Source organism: Apodemus sylvaticus, chromosome 14 (assembly GCF_947179515.1).
Source record: "Apodemus sylvaticus chromosome 14, mApoSyl1.1, whole genome shotgun sequence".
Lineage (NCBI taxonomy): Eukaryota > Metazoa > Chordata > Mammalia > Rodentia > Muridae > Apodemus > Apodemus sylvaticus.
Window position 1 is genome coordinate 89,540,966 of NC_067485.1, and position 23,757 is coordinate 89,564,722.

The window sequence follows — 23,757 nt, forward strand, 5'->3', positions numbered from 1 at the left end:
AAGAATATATCTAATAAAAAAAGACAGTGATCTAAAGCAAAGACGTCAAAATTCAGGACGTCTGATTTTTACATTGTAAATTCTTGCTTGAAGCTTTTCATTTTATGGTTATTTCTCATCAACCATACACTTGAGTGACAACCTCACTGCCACTGTCACTAATAAGTGTTTCTTTTTGAAAGTGTTCAAAAGTTGTCTATAAACAGGTTGTATCCGTGCTGGGTAGAGTGGACTCTACCCTCAGGGGTGGCCCTAGATGACTAGGGTCTCTAATTAAGGCTCAGGCTCCCCTGGAAACAGGCCTTGAATCAAAAAAAAAAAAAAACCCTATAAATGAAAGAGAGAGAGAGAGAGAGAGAGAGAGAAAGAGAGAGGGGAGTGAGCAGTGGGTGGATGAGAGGTTGCTCGAAGATTATAAGATACAAGCTTGTCTTCGCTCCCCACCCCCAGAACCCCATAAAGGTGGAAGCACTCAGCCTTTCTTACCACCTGCAGAAGGTGAACAACTTACTTCAATGTGCTCTTACCAAGTTGCTGGGATAGATAATGCTGTGAATACTAATGAACTGTTTACAAATGGGTCTTGTGATAATAAAATGCTTATTGGTGAGTGAATAACCACTATGGTTTTGAATCTGGGTAGACACATCAAGGTGGTATGCACACAGAATCCTGCTAGGCTTTTAAGTCTCAACCTTCTAAATGTTTTAGTCAAGATGCAGGACATGGAAATCTTTTTTCCAATCTTGTATATTCCCTACGGGTATTCATTCAGAGTTCACTATCCATATTTAACAGTGATAATAACATACACTTTTCTGGCCCTTTGCTAGCAGTCGGTCTTGATAATATTTATTATATAAAATGATGAAAGATTTTGCCAATTAAAATTTTGTTATACTTACGTGTGTACATAAATGTTGTGTATATGTGTATGTATATGTACAATAGTATATGTATATATGTCAGATAACAACCTGTGCAGGAAATCATCTCTTTTCATGGTGGAATTTGGGGACAGAACTCAAGCCATCAGGCTTGGCAGTAAATCATGCCTCTTCAGTAGCTCATCACCAAATTTAAACAAATACTCAGATCAGCCAGGCTAGGCTGGGATATAGCTCAGTGGGGCAGCACTTGCCTCACAAGTTAAACATAAGGCCCTGGGCTTGATACCTATTGCTGCAGTGCAAACAAGCAAAAACAAAAACCAAGAAAAGCTGCTTTCCCAAGAGAAAGTGACCACGGTGCTTTTCTAAAACAAGGAAGGGCCTGGGCAGCAAAATGTCATCTAGGTGAAGCAGTGTGCTGGACTTGCTTGAAGACATCTAGCTGGTCACGTGTACTAAGAATGCAGGAGCACATGCCTATGCGGGCCCTCCATGTTGTGGACATAGGTGCCTGGGAGGGGGCTGACAGAAACTGCCTTGGTCCCAAGGGACCTTGTTCCAATTTGTTCATCTTAGTTAACAATTGTTTCACAAGGGTACCATTGAAACAGTACTTTATTTTGAAGGAAAACTTCAAATAAGAGGGTAACATGATGTTTTAGCACACTGATGCTCTTCCAATTGTATGTGTGCGTGTGTGTGTGTGTGTGTGTGTGTGTGTGTGTGTGTGTATTTAACAAAGATAGGAAGTTGTGTACTTTTTAATAAAGGGATCACACAATTTCTGTTTCCAAAGCATGGAATGGGACTTCCCTCCAAAAAACGGATTCCTGCAACAGCATGGTTCTATACTACACATTTGTGTGTGTTTGACTTTAAGGAAGACCTGGGGTTAGAAGAGGTCATTTAAATTCGGAATGGCGGCCTTTCCTGCCGCTCTTCTCTCACTGTGCGTATAGCACCAGGAAGGAATCTGTGAATATTGGTAAGAGCCACACCCGGTGGCGCAGACCTGAAATGGAAGCACTGTAGAGGCTACAGCAGGAAGATGGTGCGATGGAGGCCCAGGAAGCTATCAGTCAGTTCCAGGCCTTCCTGAGCTATTATATAATGAACTTCAGGTCAGCCTGAGCTACACGGCATGACTCTGTCTCAAAAACAATGACGATAATACGTTAGGAAAATATCCCTCCATTCCAAAGCTCCAAGCCCCCAGGTCATGGCTAGCTTTATGTCAACTTAACCCAAGTTAGAGTCATCTGAAAGGAGGGAACCTCAAATGCCCCCATAAGACCTGGCTCTGGGGCATTTTCTTGATTAGTGACAGACATAGTAGAGTCCAGTACACAGTCAGTGTACTATCCCTGGGCCACCAGTCCTGAGTTCCTATAAGAAAGCAGGCTGAGTAAGCCATGAGGAGTAAGCCAGTGAGCAGCACTCCTCTATGACCTCTGCATCAGCTTCTGCGTCCTCCCTCCAGGATCCTATGCTATTTGGGTTCCTCTCCTGACTTCCTTTAACGACGGGCTATGATGTGGAAGTATATATATACATATATATATATATATATATATATATATATATATATATATATATATATATATATATATACATGCCAAATATATATATATGCCAAATAACCCTTTCCTTCCCAGCTTGCTTTTTAGTCATTGTGTCTCATCACTGCAATAGAAACAATAAGAAAACTCAGAAATATAAATGAGAACTGTTTTCGGAGGCAAAAAGGTGAGCTAGCCAGTCCAAAGTGTGTCCCTTGACCCCACCCCATGTCTGGTGGAAGTGTCACTCACACAGCAGACAAGGAGCTGTCTTTCTTGGGCTTCTTCTTCTCTCTTGCATCGCTGAAATCCAGTGCAGCCTTATCCATGCCCAGTAATTCACTGATTCTGTCTCTCCCATAAAACTCTCCATATTTATCCATTACCTGTGGTCAAGGAAGAAGCGTGTCATTGGCCTTAATTATTAAGTAGCACTACCTATTCAAGTATGCAAGAGTAGTTTTTCTTGATATATATTTGCTTGATTTTATAGAAAACCTAGTCTTCTAGTTGATAGTCTATCTTCTGGGATCATGCTGCTGAAGTTCTAAATAAATCTATAGCACTTTAAATAACTCAATCTCTGAGGAGTAAGGTGCCCCTTTTAGTAAGGGAGGCCCAGAAAAGATGCTAGGGTGGTGGGAGGGAGTGACTACCATTCTTTTACCAAGAATTTTGTCAGAATTCTTGGGGCTATCCTGGTCTCTAAGTTCTGTCCTTATCTCCAGTATCTGTCATGATGAACCAGTTGTGTGTTAATATTTTCATCCCATTGTACAGGTTAAGAAACTGAGGAGAGCTCAGTTGATGAGCCATGTACAAAGCTGAGTGTGCTAGCTGCACTCATGATCCCAGCCCTGGGAAGGCCGAGACGAGTGGATCCGTGAGACTCACTGGCCAGCGAGCTGACCCTAACTGGTGAGTCTCAGGACCATGGTGCACAGCAGATTGCCTTAGCTAGCCTGAAAGGACCATGTCTCAAAACAGGATAGACTGTTCCTGAGAAACAACAGCCAAAGCTGACCTTGGCTTCTATACCCATCTATACACGTGTACACACATCCTCACACACACACACACACACACACACACCTGTGTACCCAAACACATAAGCATGCACACATACACACACATACACACATACACACACACCTGTGTACCCAAACACACATAAGCACGCACACATACACACATACACACACATACACACACACACCTGTGTACCCAAACACACACAAGCATGCACACATATACACACTCACATACACACACACAGAGAGAGAGAGAGGGGCAGAAATGAAGGATGAAATAAAACTTGGTACTTGGGCATGGCCTGCAGCTCAGCATAAATCCCAGTGTCTCTAGCTCTGTGATGTGCTTCTCCAAGCCCTAACTTCAAGTACTCATGTGTAATGGTACTAAGGAATAGATAAAAAAAAAAAAAATGGAAGAAATGGGTAAATCAAGGGAAAACCAGACTAGATCATTAATATCAAAAAGAAAAGGAGGAAAGCAAGCAGAAAATGGTGTGCCCAGGAGACCAGTGGGAAGGCAAGAGGACACAGGGAGAAGGAAAGACAGACGGAAAGAGGAGAAAGGCTGAAAGAGGGAACCCAGTGACAGCTCGCTCCACTTGCACAAAACATAGTAAGTCAAAGCAAGCATTGGTTAAAGTGACTGAGAGTTGGCTTAGACTTCTCAGGCTAACTAAACCAACCTGCTGGGTACTTTTTCTCAGGGCTGAAGATGGCCTGTGCTGGCCAGTTTGTCTCTACAGGGCATAGACTCACTCTTCACCCTAGAGGACACAGCAGGTACTGCAGTGGAGGAGGCAGGAATGAATTGCTCTGTCTTCCTCTCTTCCCTACTGTGTGTGTGTGTGTGTGTGTGTGTGTGTGTGTGTGTGTGTGTATGTGTACATCTGTGAGTGTATGTGAAGGCCAGAGACCAGTGTCAGATGGTTTCTTTATTTCCTCTCCAGCTTGATCTCTCACTGAACCTGGAGCTCACCATTCCTGGGAGGCTAAGGGGCCAGTGAGTCCTCCTGATGCTCTCATCTATGCCTACCTGCTGTTTGGATTACAAGCATGCACTGGGCCAGCTTGTGTGCAGGGGTGCAAACTCAGGTCCTCATGTCACACAGCAAACACTTAAACTGTGCCATCACCCTAGTCCTGGCCTTGTTTCTTTAACATACATGTAGAGTGTTTTTCTGGAAACACTTTTGGTTTTATATTTTAGAAACTCCCTTTTTTATATCACTAAAAACTTCATAGTTACAAGATATTCAAATTGCCCATTTAAATTATTTTAAAATAGTTGAAAACTCTGATCTAATTTAGATATGCATTTATGTGTTAGTGTAATAAATTCAAAGTGACGATTCACAAGGTAACAAAAAATATTAACAATCAGCAATCGCAGATTCTTTCCACCACAAATTATGGACACACACACATACACACACACACACACACACACACACACACACACACACACACACGCTGTGCTTAGTTATACTTCAGTTGCATTTAAGCTCTTGGTGTATGTGCATCTCTGCATCAGGTGATAAGAAAGGCTCTAAGTTGTCTCCTTGACAAACAAGTTTGCAGCAGCACTGAATTGATAAAGACACAAAATATTTCTACTCAGGACAAGCACACCTGTACCAGTACACACCAAGCTGGCATTCCCCAGGAGACAACATGTGAGCTGTGCAGCTCAAAGAATCATCAAGGAGCCTGGAGCAGGCTAATGAAGAGCAGGGGTGGGGGTGGGGTGGAGTGGGGTGGGGGTGGGGAGGGATTCCTGCAATCCCAGCATTCTCACAAAGCTGAGAGAAGACAACAGTGAGTTTGAAGCCAGCTTGAGCTGTCTGGCAGGTCTGGGCTACAGTTTGAGACCTTCTCTAAAACTCCATTAAAAAAACAAAAAGAAAGAAAAATGAGCAAGAAAATATAAAAGTGATTCCTGCACAGCAGCCCTCAGCACACAAACAGGCCCTGGGTGGTAGGGTGGGCAGGGCAGCAGCAGAGCTTTAGCATCCAGGGCTGAGCTGAAGCAAGGCCACCATCCACCATCCGCTGCTCTCCCCAGCGCCCTCCAGTACAATTAGAATCAGATTTACTTTTTTAAGGTCTTTAAGCCGGGCAGTGGTGGCGCACGCCTGTAATCCCAGCACTCTGGGAGGCAGAGGCAGGCGGATTTCTGAGTTCGAGGCCAGCCTGGTCTACAGAGTGAGTTCCAGGACAGCCAGGGCTATACGGAGAAACCCTGTCTCGAAAAAACCAAATCCAAAAAAAAAAAAAAAAAACAAAAAAAGGTCTTTAAAGTTATAAGACAAACAAAACAAGCAAACAAACAAAGCCCACAGCTTGCAGCTAGTATGAACAACCCAGTTGGTATCAAATTCTAACTGATTCATGCCACTCTTCCCTGAGGCAGGACAGGACAGGAAGGGAAGCAAGGTCTGTTGGTTTGGGGGCAAAAGAGCATGGACTTCTCAGATGCTCTTTTAGAAATCCCTATTTTTTTCTCTTGCTGCCTGGAAATGACAGCAGTGAGCCACTGGAACACACCTCACAACCACTCCCCGTCCAAAACACATCACAGGGAAGCCTGAAGCATCCCCCCAAACACAAACAAACAAACATACAAAATCCAGAAACACTGGGAACTTATTACCTTTCTTTTCACAAATTTATCCCAGTAGTTATTGGGAAATGACCTAAAAGATTCAAAAGATACAAAAGCAGAGAGGTAAGAATGGTAAGCATGGTATTACTCTTTAAATCATAAATGACATATAATTTGAAATGAACAAAATACTGAAAATAATAATGCATACAGATATCCTGCAATCTACTAGTAGTACAATGAATCACATAAGCACTCTGTTCATTCATAATTTTTCTATATCAAAAATGGACTAAATATAATTTTAAATAATAGCATATAAGCATACAGATAGGGAAATCACATTAAAAGGATATATGCTGATATGTTTATTTATAAGCTGTAACTGTACTTACCATCTATTTAGGAGTGCTCTCTGTCTCTCTATATATTCTTGTCAGTTACTCTTACAATAAAAATGTTTAGAAACCACGGCTTGGGGGGTGGCTGACATGCAGAGTGCTTGTCTAACATGTTCAAGGCCCTGGGTTCAAGTGCCCCCACTCCAAAAAAGAAAAAACTAGTAGACTAGATACATGTCACTGTGTTGCTATGAATTTAGAGTCTTATTCCCCATTGGAAAACTTGGAGCCTACTAGAAATGGTGACTTTTAAGATTCAGCAATTCTAGGGCTGGGGACATAACAGCAGAATATTTACAGAGCATGGGTAAAGCCTCGGGTTCAAGCCTCGGCTCGATAAAAAAGAATAAACAAACTCAGCATATCTGATTCTTGTGGAGAATAAACACTCAAAAATATACTGTTAATAAGTGTTTCTGTAGAAGGTGGGATGGATGGATATGTGGTGCAGCAGCTGGTTTGTTTGTTCTTATCTTGACCCCTCCATCCCCCCCTAGACTAAATGATCCCTGGATTAGTTTGTTTTAAAGGCTTTGTTTCTCCTATTACAAGTGACATTACATCGTAACATTTGCTGGGTTCATGTGAGACTGGTGGTGGCATCCTCTGGAAGTTTGGGCACATTAGCAGTGCAAATTCAGTGTTTGCCTTCGGAGCTATATCCCTTCCTTGATGAATAATCTCTGCTTCCTCTGTATTTGGGTGAGATTGTGGGTCACGAGCCTAGTGCCACACCCCCTTGAGGTAGTCCCACCAGCACTGTGGGAATGGCCTACAAGCACTTTTTACTTAGGAGCTTCAGACAAGAGGGCAGAAACTGCAGCAGCCATTAGACTTCTCAGAGTTCTAAGTCTTTTGATTTTCTTGGCTGTCATTCACTTGGCCTGAGCTTTTAACAAACCTTCAGAAACTCTAGCAGAGAATATCTTTAAACATCTTGAAATCCCTGAGCCTAGAAATGCTTCTCATAATCCCTCACTCACTGTGTGTTGATCACGAGTCTGTCCCACTGGCCTTTGATATCATCTTCTGATGGCTGCTCCGTAATATAAAGCCCGTCAAACTCCAACTTCCGTGCCACTTCCTTCTCTCGCTTAAAAATAACCAAGGGGACCTGCGGGAGGCAATCAGGGTGTCAACATTCACTAAGCTGGACTGAAGTGTCTCACAGTCACTGCCTTTACAAAACAGCTCTTGGGAAGATCTATTTCTCCATGAACTTGCAGGCAGGCAAAAACTAGAGTAAAAAACCACCAACTGCACTCAAGAAGAAAGAAGCACCCAGAAGGTTTGGGGAAAGCAGCACACATACACATGCATGTTTTAAAGACACGAGGGCTAATGGATGATGAGATTAATGGCAGCATTCTAAATACTGAAAGAGATTGGAAATTACAAATATTCAAAATATATTTAAGTATATTATGAAATGTGAAAAAATCTTACATCTCTGAATGCATGTCTTTCAATCTCTTTAATAACTATGCACAGTATGCATATACTATATAGAGGTAAATTCAAGTTTTAACACTGGTGTACTGGCTGGTTTTGTGTGTCAACTTGACACAAACTGGAGTTATCAGAGAAAGGAGCCTCCCTTGAGGAAATACCTCCATAAGATTCAGGAATTTTCTCAAATAGTGATCACGGGTGGGAGGACCCATTGTAGGTGGTACCATCACTGCGCCAATAGTCTTGGGTTCTATAAGAAAGCAAGCTGAGCAAGCCAGGGAAGCAATCTAGTAAGTAACATCCCTCCATGGACTCTGCATCAGCTCCTGCCTCCGAGTGTCTGCCCTGTGTGAGTTCCTGTTCTAACTTCCTTTGGTGATGAACAGCAATATGGAAGTGTAAGATGAACAAATCCTTTCCTCCGCAACTTGCCTCTTGGTCACAGTGTTTTGTTCAGGAATAGAAACCCTGACTAAGACAACTGGTAAAAGACTAGGTGAGTAAGACAAGATGTCTCCATCATCTGCAGATGACCCCCTTTTCACTGTTTATGGACCGTGTCTGTGGGAGCACAGAGGGAGGTACAACACCGAGGAAGTAGCCAGGAATATTTACCCCCAGGAGAAGAGGAAGACAAGACGTAGAAAACGTTCCTATATTTCACACACTCGTCTTTTATTCCAAGCCCTGGCTTTCAGCTATCTTATGGGACTTCAAAGTCAGAGGCACGGGGCAGTAAAATAAAAAATACATATATTTGCACAGGTAAGGACATCCTTAAGTACTCAGAGAGACTACATTACCATCTCAAATTCTATTCACTAAGGCTTGCTGTTCCCACGGCAGGGATGTGGGGATAAAGGCAAGTAATTATTTTCTGGATAAAATGGCAGGAAGTGTGTGTCTTCTGTTGGGGATGTTGAGAGATCTATACCTAACAGAACACTGGAGCTTGACAGGTATTTAACTGTGAGAATCTGTGGGTGGTAAGGAGGGTGGCTCACTTTTGTGTGATCAACTTGAATAGGTTGACTATATAAGTAATTATCAGTAGGAAAAAGCATACTTGAAATCAATCACTGATTAGTAGAAACTCAGAGAGGTCAGGCTCTTGTCCTAGCTTTGGAGATGGAACCCTAGAAGTCCACAGTACAAACAAGACATTCTAAACGCACAGGTACCTGCGGACTTACTTTTAAGCAGTAGTATCCAATGATGCAAAAGAAGGAGATGATGGTGTGGAGGATGGCTAAGATGCGCAGGGTGGGTTCCATGTAGCCACTGCTCTCCTCCAGTACGTAGTGAACTGCGATGATTCTGTGGGGGCTGCTGTCCAGGCCGGTAGTCACTTTAGCAGTATCGCTGGAAGTTCGGGTAGGCAGCTCCTTTCCTTCAACCACAGAAGAAGTGGAGACCTGATTCAAACCATTTAAAATACAGTCAGTTCTTTGCATACCACGTCATCACAAACAGAAAGAAATGGAAACATAACCTCTGCAGACAGTTGGGTGTGAACTCAGAATATAATGGTATCATGGAAAGACTATCAGGAAAGTAGAGACAGCTTTTCCAGTAGCAAACAAGTAATAAATATGTGTCTAAAGTTTATGTTGGGGGTGGTTGCTGAGAGATAACTTGGTAGGAAAAAGGACTTGCTGCCAAGTTTGATGACCTGAGTCTATTCCCCAGAAATGACAAGGTAAAAGGAAAGAACATTCTTTCCAGGTGTTCTCTGACCTCCACATGCACACTATGACCTGCTTATGCATGTGTGAGTGTGCATTCACACACAAACACACACACACACAAACATACACACACACTAAATGTTAAATTTTTTAAGGTCATGCTAATCCAATAAGGATTCTGAATTGTGCAGAAAACACGAGGTACTTTTCTTCTCAATTATCCATATGATGTCATGTGAGAAAGGTTCTGTCACATCCAGGCATCATAAATCATAACAAGTAAGAAATTCAGCTGAATCATCCTAGGAACACTGGGGTGAACCCTCTGAAACATGCAAGCTTCTCAGTCCTGGCCAGGTGAGGTCCCTTCTACTCACTTGCCAGGAGGGCAGGCACTGTTTTCTGGGGCATCTGTAGTGGGACTGGCTTTGGTCTGTCTCTTGTGTTAAGATGCAGTTTAGAACTGGGGTAATATGTTCACTGGAAGCTCACAGGGGATCTATCCACTGACATCAGTCACTTTTGACACTCAGAAGAGTCTTCAACACTGCAGAACACACATGCATGCATACCTTGTAGAAGAGCAAGATGAAATTAATGGCAAAGGCGACAAACAGGGCCAGCATTCTCATGTTGTAAAAGTTGCGAGCAAAATAGTTCTGCAGAGTGAAAGAGATAAGAACAGGTCATCCGGTAAGAGACGTGCAAATGTTTAAAAAAAGCATTCGTTCATATCACTCCAGACTGCAGAATGAGAGCATGTTTTATCCTTGGTCCTAGAGACACACAGCAAAGGACAAAGTTTCGTCCACCAAGAAGATAACTAATAACTACACCCTCTGATTGCAAATATCATTCAAGAACTACAAATGGTATGTTGATACATAGGTGAGGGTTTATAAAGCAAGGCGGTAATTTGAAATAGGGGGCTAGGAAAGGCTTATGTCAGGGACTGAGCTTGAGCACAACCCTGGGCGTGGCCAGGGGCTCACGGAGCCAGTACCAGGGAAGGTGTATTAGAGACCTGGATAGTACCGACGGGCCCGAGTTAACACTGCAGCTGGACAGAGACTTAAGAGCATTTGCTGCTTCTGCAGAGGATCTCTGCACCCACACAGAAGTTCACAACTATCTAATTCTAATTGGGGGCGGGGGGTCTGAAGCCTTCCTCTGACCTCCAGAAGTATTATTAAAATGAGTAACGGTGTGTGTGTGTGTGTGTGTGTGTGTGTGTGTGTGTGTGTGTGTGTGTGTGTGTGTGTGTTTGGCAATGTGCTTGAACCCTTAGAGACAAGAAGTAGAGGAGAAGTGAGCTCTGGCAGGTGAGCAGGAGCTGATTCTAAAGGCTCCTGATAAAGATTTGAGTTGTCCATTACAGTAAACTAATTCAAGGATCTCTGAAACCATTTATGGCCTCCAAGACTACACTTCAGGGATATGAAGGCTGTCCTAGCATTTCCTGGATTTAGAATGTGGATGGATGACGTAATCCTTCCTGGAACCTATCTTGTCTCTTCGGTAATGTGAGAACAACGACAGAACCAGCCTTCTACATTTGCTACAAGAATTAATGAGAATACACGAGAAAATCCATTATTCATGTTCATATGCTACTAATAATAATATCGATACTTTGTATGCTGCCACTGTTATGATTGCTGTTTTATTCTAGATGGGATAGGATGCTGTTGGAGAACTAAAGAGCACAGGTTAGTAGGCATGGTTGCAAAAAGAGGTGATGCTGTCAGTGGGTTGGCCTCCATCATAGCTATGGACATGGAATCAGGTAGACCTGTGAGGCACTTTGAAAGAAGAAGTAAGGGTTGTTTTGTTTGTTTGTTTTCTGTTCTATGTTAGAAATAAGAATGGGTTCAAAGATCAGCACTAGCTGACTGGTTGGTATGGTCCATTAAACTGGAAGAAGAAAAAGCAACCCAGCAGAAGAGGAAGTAAGGAGGAGCTTTAGTCTGATAACGCCTCTCTCTAATCTCTCCGTGGGCACACTCCCTCTCTGTAGGGTCTCTGCCCTACAATGGATGCTGGCTTTACTGCCACACCTAGATGTACTAGGACTAAATAACATACTCAAACTGGGCCAATTATACTGGCATTATTCCCAAAAGTAATAAAATAGGTCACAGAGATGAAGTTATCTAATTGTGGCTTTTGTATGGGGACGGACCAAAGACATGGAGGAGAGAGATCTATGGGGAGGAGGGCACCATGGCCCTGATTGGTCTAATGTGTGCAAATGGCAAGCTATGGCAAAGCTACAGAGAGATGGGGAAAGGTGGAAGAGTTACATAAAGCTGGGAAACATCGGAACCCAGAGGCAGAAATGGAAGGACAGCCTCGAGTGCTCTCCTTAAGCTGCTGCAGAGACAGACTCCTCGGGAGCCCAGGGCTACTGGGGCAATGAAGAGCCTGCCCAACCTCCAGAGCATCTACAAAGGGAGGTGCCTGCTGCTATGGAAACCACTGATGCATATCAAATTAACAATTACAGAGTTATCTCAGAAACCTTTGCGTTCAATGGATTCAGTAGCAAACAACTTAGAGAAAACACAAGATTTGGGAAACACTCCTATAAAACACTATGAAGAACTATCTTCTTTCTCTCATTTCATTTTATTCTACTTGTCTCTAAAGAAAACTTTTGAATTATCATGACTGAAAAGCTGACTCATTAGGCTTACACTTATAAAATATATTTATGTTTTACTTCTATATGTTTATACATATTTCTTTTTAATAAAAGGTGGGACTCATTTGGTTCTGGGCTGAACTATAAATTCCATGTACCCAGGAGGCTATGCCTGGTTTATAGTTAACTACTATAGAGTCTTGAAAATACGCCTGATGGTTCTAAAGTATTTGTTGGAAGACTATGGAACTACTGTCGAAGGATGTCAAGACAGCAACATATGTAGAGGCCTTGGGGTGTCAGGCCATGTAAGGTGAGCAGAGGCCATGGAGTCCCAGGCAGTATAAATATTGTAGAAGGAGCAGTAGCATGAAAAAAGACATTTGCCTTAAAACACAAATACAGTGGGTTGTAGAAATGGCTCAACAATTAAGAGCACTGGCTGCCGGTGCAGGGGGCCTAGGTCTGGTTCTCAGCACCCAAATGGAAGCTCACAACTGTCTGAACCTCAATTCCAGGCTATCAGATGCCATCTTCTGGCCCCCTCAGGCACTTGCACACACATGGAATACATCAAGGCATGGAAAAATCCACATGTACACATAAAATAAACTGTTTCAAAGATGCAAATACACTAAAATGAGTAGATAAACATTTGCTTAGCTCTCATAGGTCGAACATCTTGAGCCTTCATAGGTCAAATCAGTTGCAAAGAGAAAATACTTGGAAAAAATTTTTGTTCTAAATGGATAAATACATTTTTCTCTTACCATTATTCCCTAAACGATTCATTATAACACACATTCCCATAGCATTCACACTGCATTAAAGATTGTAGTCATCTAGATAGGTCAAAGCACATGGAAAGATGCGTGCTGTTTACACTCAGACATTCATGACTGACTCTTCCACGAGGGGCTTGTGTACTCTTGGGTGTGGATGACAGAAGGATATTCTGAGATCAACTGCCACACATAGCCAGGGACAACCAGTCAGTTCCAAAAGTCTCACCAGGAGCTTCTGTTGGTAGGCTATGATTTTCTTCCAGAATGCTGACTCGGGGACTTCAGGCTCCCCATATCGATGTGTATGAAGCTGCCTCAACTTCTGCTTGCCCTTATCATCTTTGACTTTTTCTTCTTTTTCTCCATCCTCCCCTCTGTGAAAGCAAAGGAATCATAAACCATATAGAAGACCTGAAGAACCAAGCAGCTACTTTGCAAACTACAAAGTGAGCAAATAAATCAGAACAGCCATTTAAAACCTAAGTTCCATTTGTATGTACATATATGTTCATGTGTAAACATGTTCATGTGTGTGCAAATATATGTGGGAACCAGAAAACAACCCTGAGGATCCTTGTCCCTCAGGTGCTACTCACCATGATTTGTGAGATAGTCTAGGACTGTTTCACCTGTTAGGCTAGGCTGCCTGGCCAACAACTCAGACCTACCTCGCCAGGTTTGATCCTCCCTACCTCGCCAGAGCTGCCACCATGTCCAGCCTTTGATGTGGGCTTTGGGATCAAACTCAGGGTTATGCATTCATGGCAAGCACGTTAGGAACTGAGCCATCCCCCGTAGCTACCAAAGTAAGTTCTTCCCCAAAGAATCACTGCAGTCTGTGTTTTAGATTGAGGAAAAAGATTTCCTGTTCTCACCACAGATGAATAATTCTGTGGAATTTGAATCAAAATGGCATGTTTTTCAGGCTGGAAAGCTTTTTGTGCCCATATCTTAACAGATTCCCTTTATTTGTAGAGTAAGACGTTTGATTACAAAATGGCACAACAAAGACATTTCTCCTGTCTCCTCCCACCCCTATTAAACACACCTTACTTTCTTTTTATTATGGATGGAAGGAAGGCCTCCTACTTGCCAGGTAAGTGATCTGCCATGAAGTCACATCCCAGCCCTCTTTTTTGTTTGTTTGTTTGCTTTGTTTGTTTTTGGTTTTTACCATTTAATTTGGAGATGGGGCCTCACCGTCACCCTTATTGGCCTTGGACTTCTGTATAACCCAAGCCATCCTTGAGTGTGCAGTCTTCCTACCCCAGCCTCTCAAAGGGGTTGGCCTAGAGGTGATGGTTTAATTTGTGTGTGTTATTTGTGGAAGTGGGTTTTACCATTTGTCTGTAGGGAGGGGCAGGGCATGCCATTTGTGGGGGGGGGTGGCATTCCTTCATGTGTATGTGTGGGGAGACATGCCATTTGTGGTGGTGTCATAGTCATATGTACAGTCAGATGTCATATGCAGGGTCAGATGTCACATAGCACTAGTGAAGGTCAGAAGGCAACGTGCAGGAGTTGATTCTCACCTTCTACAACATAGATTCTGGGAACTGAACTCACGGACTCAGGTTTGGCAGTAAGTGCCTTTACCTGCTGAGCCATCTTGCTGGCCCGTAATTCAAATGTTAAGTCTCTAACTACTGAGACTTAAAATCAAAGTCCTGTACATTTGGGTTTTTTTTTTTCACATATACAGGACATTGATGTGCTAATACACTGATACACATTCACTTAATTTTATTAAAGAAATACATTAATTTTAATATCAATATAATTTATTGCTATATTAATTCAGATAACAATGGAATTAGAAATTTAGTATGTTTTTTTTTAAAATTAGAGTTACTTATTTATGTTTTATGTGCACTTGCACATGTGTGGGGGTCAGAGAACATGCTAAGGGAGGTTATCTTCTTTTACCATGAGGGTCCTGGTGCCTGTTCTGAGAACTGGGATGAGACAGGAAGCTACAGTTTTCAGTTTTCCATAGCCTTTTCTAGCTGGACATATGGGATTATATACCTTTGGGGCAAGACAAGGGTTTTCTATCACTGATGTGAAGCCATGGTGGAGAAAGAGTTGGGCATTTCCCTTGTCTCATGCTGTGCTCCTCATTACCTACCTCTGAGTCTATAAACGGGCTCCACAATACCAGGTATGCTCATGAAGATGCAGACCTGTGGTCCATACTACAGCAGGGAATGTACACCCATGTGCACGTGCATGCCTGTCCATGCATATGTGTGTGTGTGTATGTGTGTGTGTGTGTGTGTATGTGTGTGTGTGTGTGTGTGTGTGTGTGTGTTCACTCACACTAGCATGCACACAGTGGAATGGGGCTCAGGAATCGGCACAGTGTGTTTGTGAGTGGGTGTATGCGAGCATGTGTATGTGCACATATCTCATGTAGGCCACGAAGTAACCTTGGGTGTGGCTCCTCAGTAGCCACCCACCAAATATTTTTCCCAACAAAGTCTTTTATTGGTCTAGAGTTCTCTGATTAGGCTAACTTGGCTGCCCAGGAATCAGTCTGCCTGTCTTCCCCTCCTCAGTACTAGGATTATGAATCTGCACTCACATCAAGGATTCGGTGTGGGCTGTGGAGACTGAAGCCAGGTCCCCGTGCTTACGGAACACGTACTTTCCTACCTCCCTCTCCAGCCAGCAACTTCCAATGTTAACAGTCTCTAGGAGATTTTCATGCATGTGGCCTCAGCTGATGCTCAGAGAGGCACCACTCCAGAACACACTAAGCTGAATTTGCCACATTAGTTTCTTCCCATCTTTAAAAGGACAGACATTCATATATAAACTTTATACACCAGTCCTTTTATAGACGCACTGGGATCTCTTCTGATAAGGGAGAGCCACACAGGGAATGCCCAGGGAAAGAGGAGGAAGACCCAGGTGAGGGTAATCCACATGGCCCTACAGTAGGTGAGGTCCTAGTTTTCACACAGATCTGAGATGGGGTCATATGACACTTTTACAAGGTAAGAGTCTCTATCCCACAGACCAGGGGCCAGGCCAAGAGTTTCCGGACATAGAGGAAAGCCTGTGGTGGACATACTCAGCTTTCTCTGGTTCAGACTTGGTTTCTTCCTTTTCTTCCTTTTCCTCTTTCACCTTCTGCTCCTTGAACATTTCAATAGGAAACAAAAACCAACAAGAAAATTTTATTATTATTATTGTAGGTGCTTGTATATGGTACAAGTCTTCTTGTCTCTGCAGGTAGGTGCGTGCGTGCGTGTGTGGCCATGCATATGGAGATCAGAGAAGAACTTGAGTCATTGTTCTTCAGAAGACTTACACCTTGGTTTTTTTAGACAGGTCTGAAATTTCTAAATTAGACTAGTCTTGCTAGTAAACTCCAGGGACTTGCCTGCTTTTGCCTCCTCTGAGCTGAGATTATGAGCTATTACATTCGACTTTTTCTTTTTAAAATGTGGGTTCCTTGGATTGAAATCTAGGCCTCATGCTTGCAAAGTGTCGTACTTAGATTTCTATTGTTTCAATAAAACACAACAAGAAAAGTATCTGGAGAGGAAATGGTTTACTTCACGCCACAGTTTACAATGGGAAGGGAAGTCAGGATAGGAACCTGGAGGCAGGAACTGAAGCAGAAGCAGGTAGAAGATTTCTTCCTCAATTCATCTTCATGGTTTTCTCTGCCTGCTTTCTTATATAAGCCAGGATTATCTGCCCAGATGTGATACCACCCATAGTGGGCTGGACCTTCCCACATCAACCATTAATTTAGGGAACGCCCAACATACTTGTCGCCAGGCCGGCCTTCTGGGGGACCTTTGTCTCAAATGAGAATTTCTCTTCTCAAACGACTCCAGCTTATGCTAACTGGACAAAAATGGTAACCAGGACATGAAGCAAAGACTTAAATGACTGAGATCTTCTCAGCTCTCCAAGCAGGGTTATGTATCACCACTGAGTGCACAGGGGGAGCTGTGTAGCCACCTGCCAGTTCATAACCCATAACCCACACAGGAAACCTCGTGTGTATGTTGAGACAGGAGTTCCATGAGCGTGTACTCCCCACCTCTCATTCTTTATGCACCCCCTCCTCTCCAAAGCAGCGGACTGACAACTCTTGAGGTTCCTTTCCACTGGCCTTTTTCATTTCAGAAACTACTTCTTTATCTTATCCACTGGGCTAAATTTTCTTTTTCTTTCCAGGATAATTTAAGTCTTACCTCTTATTATGGCCACCAAGCTACTGATGTTTGCATTGTGTCAGCACACAGAACTCCGCCATGACAAACCTTTTAGCTCTATCTTGTTCCCTCAGTGTTCTCAGACATTTGAAAAAATGAGCACAAAGATGAGTGGATGGAAAGATGATACAGTTTCACATAACTATTCATATACACTCCTTAAGGGTCTAGTTTTGCCTTCCAAAGGTCTTTTTATCCCAGAAATTTAAGATGAAAACAAGATTGAGAAAGCAAGGAGGAAGAGAGAGAGAGAGAGAGAGAGAGAGAGAGAGAGAGAGAGAGAGAGAACCTGATGACATTAATAATGATGACATAAAGTACCTGAAACTTTTCTTGTACCTCTGGGACAGGGATGGGGTTGGTCATGAGGTCACTGAGGCCAGCATTCGGGTTGTGAGGAATTAGTTTGTACTGCCCCCCTTCCCTCTTCAGATCCAAGCCAAATATGTCTGAAAGAAGATCACTTTCCTCTGTCAGTTCCTTCAAGTCTGTCAGGTCTTCAGAGGGTAGGGCTGACTCTAAGGGCTTCCTCTCTCCTTCTTCCTCATCTCCTCGCACCTCATCCTGAGTAGGGTCTGGCATGTTGGCTAGAAGTTCTGCCACTTTGATTTTCTTAGCACCTTCCACCAGGCTGCCTCCCAGAAGTAGACTGGAGACAATGCGGAAGAAGCCCCTACAGACACTAGCCACAAAGTGTAAGAGGGTGACAAACACACTCCAGTAGGATGAGAAGAAGGCCAAGACCATGTCCTTCACTGTCATCTTCTTCATTCTCTTCATCTGCTTCTTCAGGCTCTTCAGGCTGAGCACCCTCACGAGCGTTAGGACATTGTACTTGAGAGCAAACAGGGCCGACTGGATAGTGAGGAGAGAGAAGAAGCCCATCCGTGGGGCCTGCTCCTCCGGCCTCTCCTTCTCACTCTCTTCTTTATTTGCCGACCTCTCGTTCAGATCAGACTCTGAGATCTGAGCTGCTAGCTGCATCTCAAAGATGGTGTCCTCACAGAAGTTCACAAAGAGCTCCATCTTCTCCTTCTCCCCGCCCTCATTTACCACATCAAATATGAACTGCCTCTTTGACTCCTTCACCTGGGGCTTCTCCCACTGGGTTCTGCTGGATTCACTGATCTCAAAATAGACCCTCTCAATGCGCTTGGCACTGCCCATGATCTCAATGCGACCCAGGAAAGGTTGGAAGTAGTTGAGGACACTCTCTGCCAACTCCAAGAAGGTCTGCAGCCTCGTGTCATTGGGCATGTGCTCTGAGAGGTTGGTCAGCAGAACAGCGACATTGAAGCCGATGTCCTTCGCAGGCTCATGGAACCTTTTGACAAACTCTTCATAGTCAAGTGTCTCGTTTTCGTCTGTCTCTGCACAGGACAGCAGGAATTCAGTCTCTGACTGCGTGTAGTGTTTGTGGCTCTCCATGGCTTTGTGGAAGTCTCTCTTGGAAATGACCCCTTTGCCATCAGGGTCATACTCTTTGAATGTATCAGAGGACGTCAAGTCCTTGAGTTTCAGAAACATGTCAAAGAACTTGAGGATCATCTCCACATTGTTGGATGACTCTACAAGCATGTCCACCATTTGCTTGCCTATTGTTCCATTCACCACATTACCTGGAGGAAAAGCATTTGTAGTTGTTTGAAAAATGAGCACTTTTGACAAATCTGGAATCTGTAATCAATAAATCAGTCAACAAATAAATAAACAATCATACAGAGCTTGGATTAAACATGAACCAAAGTCACTGATTTAAATTTCCTCCCAGTGTATGAGGCCTCAAGAACAGATGGATAATTATTTCTAATCTAACATTTCAAAAGGTGATTAAAGAAACACTGGAAGAGCCTTGATCACAAAGTAATTAGGTTCCACAGATAAAATCATATTTCTGGGCTTGTAAGATGTTTTTCTCAGATAAGGGTACTTATTGCTGTGACTGATAGCTTGAGTTCCCTCTCCCTTTTTCCCTCTTTTCCTTCGTCTTCCTCCCTCTTCCCTCCCCCTCCTACCTTCCTCCCCCTTCTCTCTCCTTTCCCTCCTCTCCCTCTCTCTTGCCCTCCTTCCCTCCCTCCATCACTGTTTTATAATGGAAACCACTATCCTGTATCTCCTCATGGTCCAGACTTGTAGTTAGAAAAGAGGAGATTGCTGACAAGCTTCTAAAAAATGGGGTTATTTTCTGAATAGAAGTCCTGCAGAAGATAGTATTCCTAGAACATGGAGTTCCATGAACCCAGAACAGGTAGAGTGCTATGACTTTCAAGATGTTGCAGATGTTGCTGTAACATGTTTGTGTAGTAGACACATGTGGTAGGCTCTGAGGAATGCCTGACGCATTATCTTAATGACGTTCACTGGTGTTAGAAGACACATCTTACTTGTGGATAGGCCTTTCCTCTGGGCGGGGATCCTGGAGAACGGAGCCGAGCATTAGCAGGCACTGTGTCCATTGCTCTATGCTCTCTCATTGTGGATACAACATAACCACTTGCTTCAAGCCCCTTCTACCTTAATTTCTCCACCAGGAGACAGTGTGCCACAGAAATAACCACTTCTCTACTAAGTTGCTTTTATCAGGAAATTTTATCATAGCAAGAAGAGAAGAAACTAAGACACACAGCAATGCATCAGAACTGCTGGACTTTGCTTCCTGGTGTGATGTCTTGCTACATGACGATGCCAAATAAGAGCACAAACTTGTCTGAAAGAATAAAAGAGAACTTGAAAGTAAGGGCACATTTAAAGTCCTACCTTCTAGCATAGACAGCAGCATGACCACCATGTCCTTCTGGAGGTCCATTAGTTCTTTTAAGAGCTCAATCTGGCTGGAATCCTGGAATCAATGTATTGCATTTGAGAGAAGAGGAAGAGAATGTGGCAAGATCGCATCAGTCTCACAGAGAACTTCCTGGCTGCAGACACTAAGCTCCTTAAGGCATTGTAGAACTATAGAATGTCAAATATAAACACATGGCTTACTGAAAATAAATTGTTGATAAAGTAAAGAAGTTCACTGCTCACTTTGACGTGTGTATGCTGACGTACCTGCGAGGACATGTGCCCAACAGGTTCAGTTACCTCTACATATTGGACACAGTCTTCACTCTGACTTCTTTCTTCTTATTCCACTTTATATGAATTTATTTATTTTGAGAGAAAGTGTGCATATGTGTGCATGCTCATATGTCACTGTAAGCATGTGGAGGCCATAGACCAGTTGACAGGGAGTGGCTCTCTCCTTCCACTTTGTGGGTCCTAGGGACCAAACTTGGCCTGCAGGCTTGGCAGCCAGTGCCTTCATCCTCTCAGTCACCTCTCTTCTGACCCTAACACTTGCATTTTTTTTCTATCATGTGCTGGGAACCCATTACCAACAGGTGTGTCAGGCCATTAGATACCAGCCTTGCACCAAAGAGGGTGCAGGGATGAAAATCCTTTTCTATTTATGCATCTTTAATTTGAAATGGGTATTCAAGATAGGGAAGCAAGAAGTCATTTCTAACAGACTTTGTGAATCACCATCAAAACAGGTTCGTTTTTTTTATCCTTATAACCAATGTCTTCTCTTAGACTTTCGGAAAGTTGCTTTCCTGCTAGCTTGAATGTCATCTTTGCTTGTGTGTGACACCGCAAGAACTTCTCCTCCTTAACAAATTTATCACAAGTTTCAAATCTCTTTTCAGTATCTGCAAAGGGGAAGAAAATCCCCAGTGAACGGAGAGCAGAGAGTGCGTTGGGAGGCTGGGACATGACAATGGCTGCCACCTCCTCTTTCACATCTTTTCTTCCCTCTCTGTGCTCATGCGTGAAGTGCTTTGGTTTTGATGGTGTGGTGCTCAGCAGTAATGTATCTGCGCCAGCTTAATGGGGACTCTTCAACTGCTTTGCTTTTATGAGTTCTCCATATCAAGGGTGGGAGCCTTAAATGGTACAGCTGTCTGTAAGTAAGTCACCCAGTGGACTTTCTGATGAGGTAGCTGCTTTGGAGTCACCCATCCTTCTATAGGTAACACCAATCAATTTGATGGTTCACCCGAATTGGAGTCTGATAAAGTGCATTCTTTGGTCTGCTGGTTCCCTCTCCATCAGGGGCATAAGGTCTTATTATTAAAACATTTGATGTATTGGAGAGAGAAATGGCTCAGTGGTTGAAAGCACTTGCTGCTCTTGCCCAGAACACAAGTTTAGTTCTTACCACTAACATCAGGTATCTCATTACCAGCTAAAACTCCATGGAAACCAATGGCTTTCTTCTGGACCTTATGTGTACCTGAAGTTACACTAACACTAACTAACACACACACACACACACACACACACACACACACTCACACACACACACACACACACTCACACACACACACACATACACACACACACACATTTTTTAAAAAAATCATTTACCTTAACTAGGTATATGATATTTTATTTATGAGTTCATTAAAAATAAAATGATTTTATTATAAAATAAAAGAAAGAAATTAAAATTTAAAAATAAAATATTTGATATAGATCAAAAAAACCCTTAGGAAAGTGATATAAAGAGATAATATCAAACTTAAGTGCAGTTGTGGTTCTAGTCCATTTATACCCACGCAGTTAAAGGCACTGACTTACCTGAGACAGCTTCATCTGCATGTGTGCAAATACATGAAGGAAGCCCACAACAGCATCCCACAGCCTGCTGTGTGCCAGGCTCTGTTGGTTTCCAGTACAAGGACCCTGCAGCATGAACAGAGAGATGATGATCATTTGAGATCATTTATTTGCCCAAATAAACTTTGTGGAATGAAGAAATTTAATTCTCTGTTCACACATCTCATTGCCAGCTCCTTATCTATGAAGACAGAGGCATAAAATACAAGAGATGTGGTAGGGATAGGGCAGCCTCAACAGGCAGTGGTCATCCTGCAATTATCTAGCTAAATGTACCTAAAAATGTCTCAGGGATTTTGATGATTTGTTTCTATATGAATAATAACAGACTGGGGACACTGATCATTTCTTCTGTTTATAGAAAAAGAGGAGGTTACTGATGGTTTGGTTGTTCAGTCAAATCGATAGTTACTACCTTGTGTAAAAAGAATATGGTAAACTAGTGTGGTGGTGAAGACCTGTGATACCAACAGCAGGGAGGAGTGCAAGGCCTGATAAACAGCAGAAAACCAACTCCTTTGCTTAGGAACAACTTCCTTTGGGATATATTTAGGGTTTTAATTCAGAGTAAGTGTTTTGCACCACCCTGGGCTAACTAGGACTCGTGTGCAGTCCTGAAAAGACAACAGTTGCAAGCCTAAGTCTGAACACCCACGATTCCCTTATCAAATGAATGCTGCAGCAAGACACTATGTTGGACTAAAACCAGCTGAAAATCAAATTTGGGTCATTCATGATAAGGTTCCAAGTTACAAAATCAAAATCCAAGCTGTTAAATGGAACTTCAAATCAGCAGGAAAGAAAAGGACTTTAAACCTGAGGTCTTGTTCCATTGAGAAGTCAATGAAAGTGCTTCCTTAACAGCAAACTGACACAACAATCAAACCTAAGCCCGGCCCTTTATCCTGATGCTGGTCAGTTACTCTTTGTAGATCATTTTGACTCACTCCCTGGCCCTGAAGACAATCTTCAGCCTCTTTGGCTCTTTCTTCCAGCCCATTGATGGACTGGTTCAAGAACTAGGAAATAATGCTAATTATAACAGGAAATGACATTATGTGATTTCACCCATGTACATCCCTTAAAGCTAAAAAGAATGTAGTGCACATTCGAGAGCCTGCTCACGCTTAGGCCGCTTGCTTCTGGGAGCTGTCAGCAAATCTAAACACAGGCTCTTAGATGCAACCTCAGCCTCAGGGTCTCTGGAATACCATAAACTATGTGTTAGCAACCCTGTTTCTCTTCCCATTCTTTCACATTTATTGAGTGCTCAGCAGTTGTTACAGGCCCCAGAAATGCAGCACTGTGCAAACCACTCCTCTAGAGTCTCTCTAATGACTGCAGTTTCATTGTGTCTAATTTCACACCTTAACCTCATATTTAGTGTAGATATTGGTAAAGAATGCACTGAATGAAGGCAATGAATGAACTGAAGGCCTGGGGAGACAGGTAAGAAGCTAAAAAAAAAAATGTTTGCTGCCTGCCCTGGGGGGCCTAGGTTCAATTCCTAGCACCCACACATATAAAAAATAAACATATGAATCAAAAGTAAATATATATGCATATATAATTATTTTTAATTCAATAGAAATGTAGAGGATATCTTAGGTATAATACATTTTCTATGAATTAAATGATAACTGGTTAAATTCTGGCTCTATCTATCTATCTGCCTGTGTACCTGTCTTTAAGTACTGGGGATTGAACCTAGAACTAGGCATGTGTTTACTACTGACCTATATCTGCCCTTTTTACTTTTTTATTTTGAGACAGGACCTCACTAACTTGGTTGTCCAGGTTGTCCA

The 23,757-nt window shown here is 42.8% G+C and overlaps 1 protein-coding gene across 1 annotated transcript in view; it reads right to left on the reverse strand.

Annotated features, from left to right (window-relative positions):
* The window catches only part of Ryr2 (ryanodine receptor 2), a 466,338-nt gene that overhangs the window by 32,865 nt on the left and 409,716 nt on the right, over positions 1-23,757 (reverse strand). Inside the window, exons 89-98 of the mRNA XM_052156653.1 lie at positions 21,914-22,018; positions 20,048-20,129; positions 17,612-18,909; positions 16,132-16,196; positions 13,282-13,429; positions 10,199-10,285; positions 9,132-9,353; positions 7,470-7,600; positions 6,134-6,176; positions 2,702-2,835 (exon numbers count right to left, since the gene is read on the reverse strand). Of these exons, the coding sequence (XP_052012613.1) occupies positions 2,702-2,835; positions 6,134-6,176; positions 7,470-7,600; positions 9,132-9,353; positions 10,199-10,285; positions 13,282-13,429; positions 16,132-16,196; positions 17,612-18,909; positions 20,048-20,129; positions 21,914-22,018 (2,315 nt within the window). The remainder of the gene's footprint in view (positions 1-2,701; positions 2,836-6,133; positions 6,177-7,469; positions 7,601-9,131; positions 9,354-10,198; positions 10,286-13,281; positions 13,430-16,131; positions 16,197-17,611; positions 18,910-20,047; positions 20,130-21,913; positions 22,019-23,757) is intronic.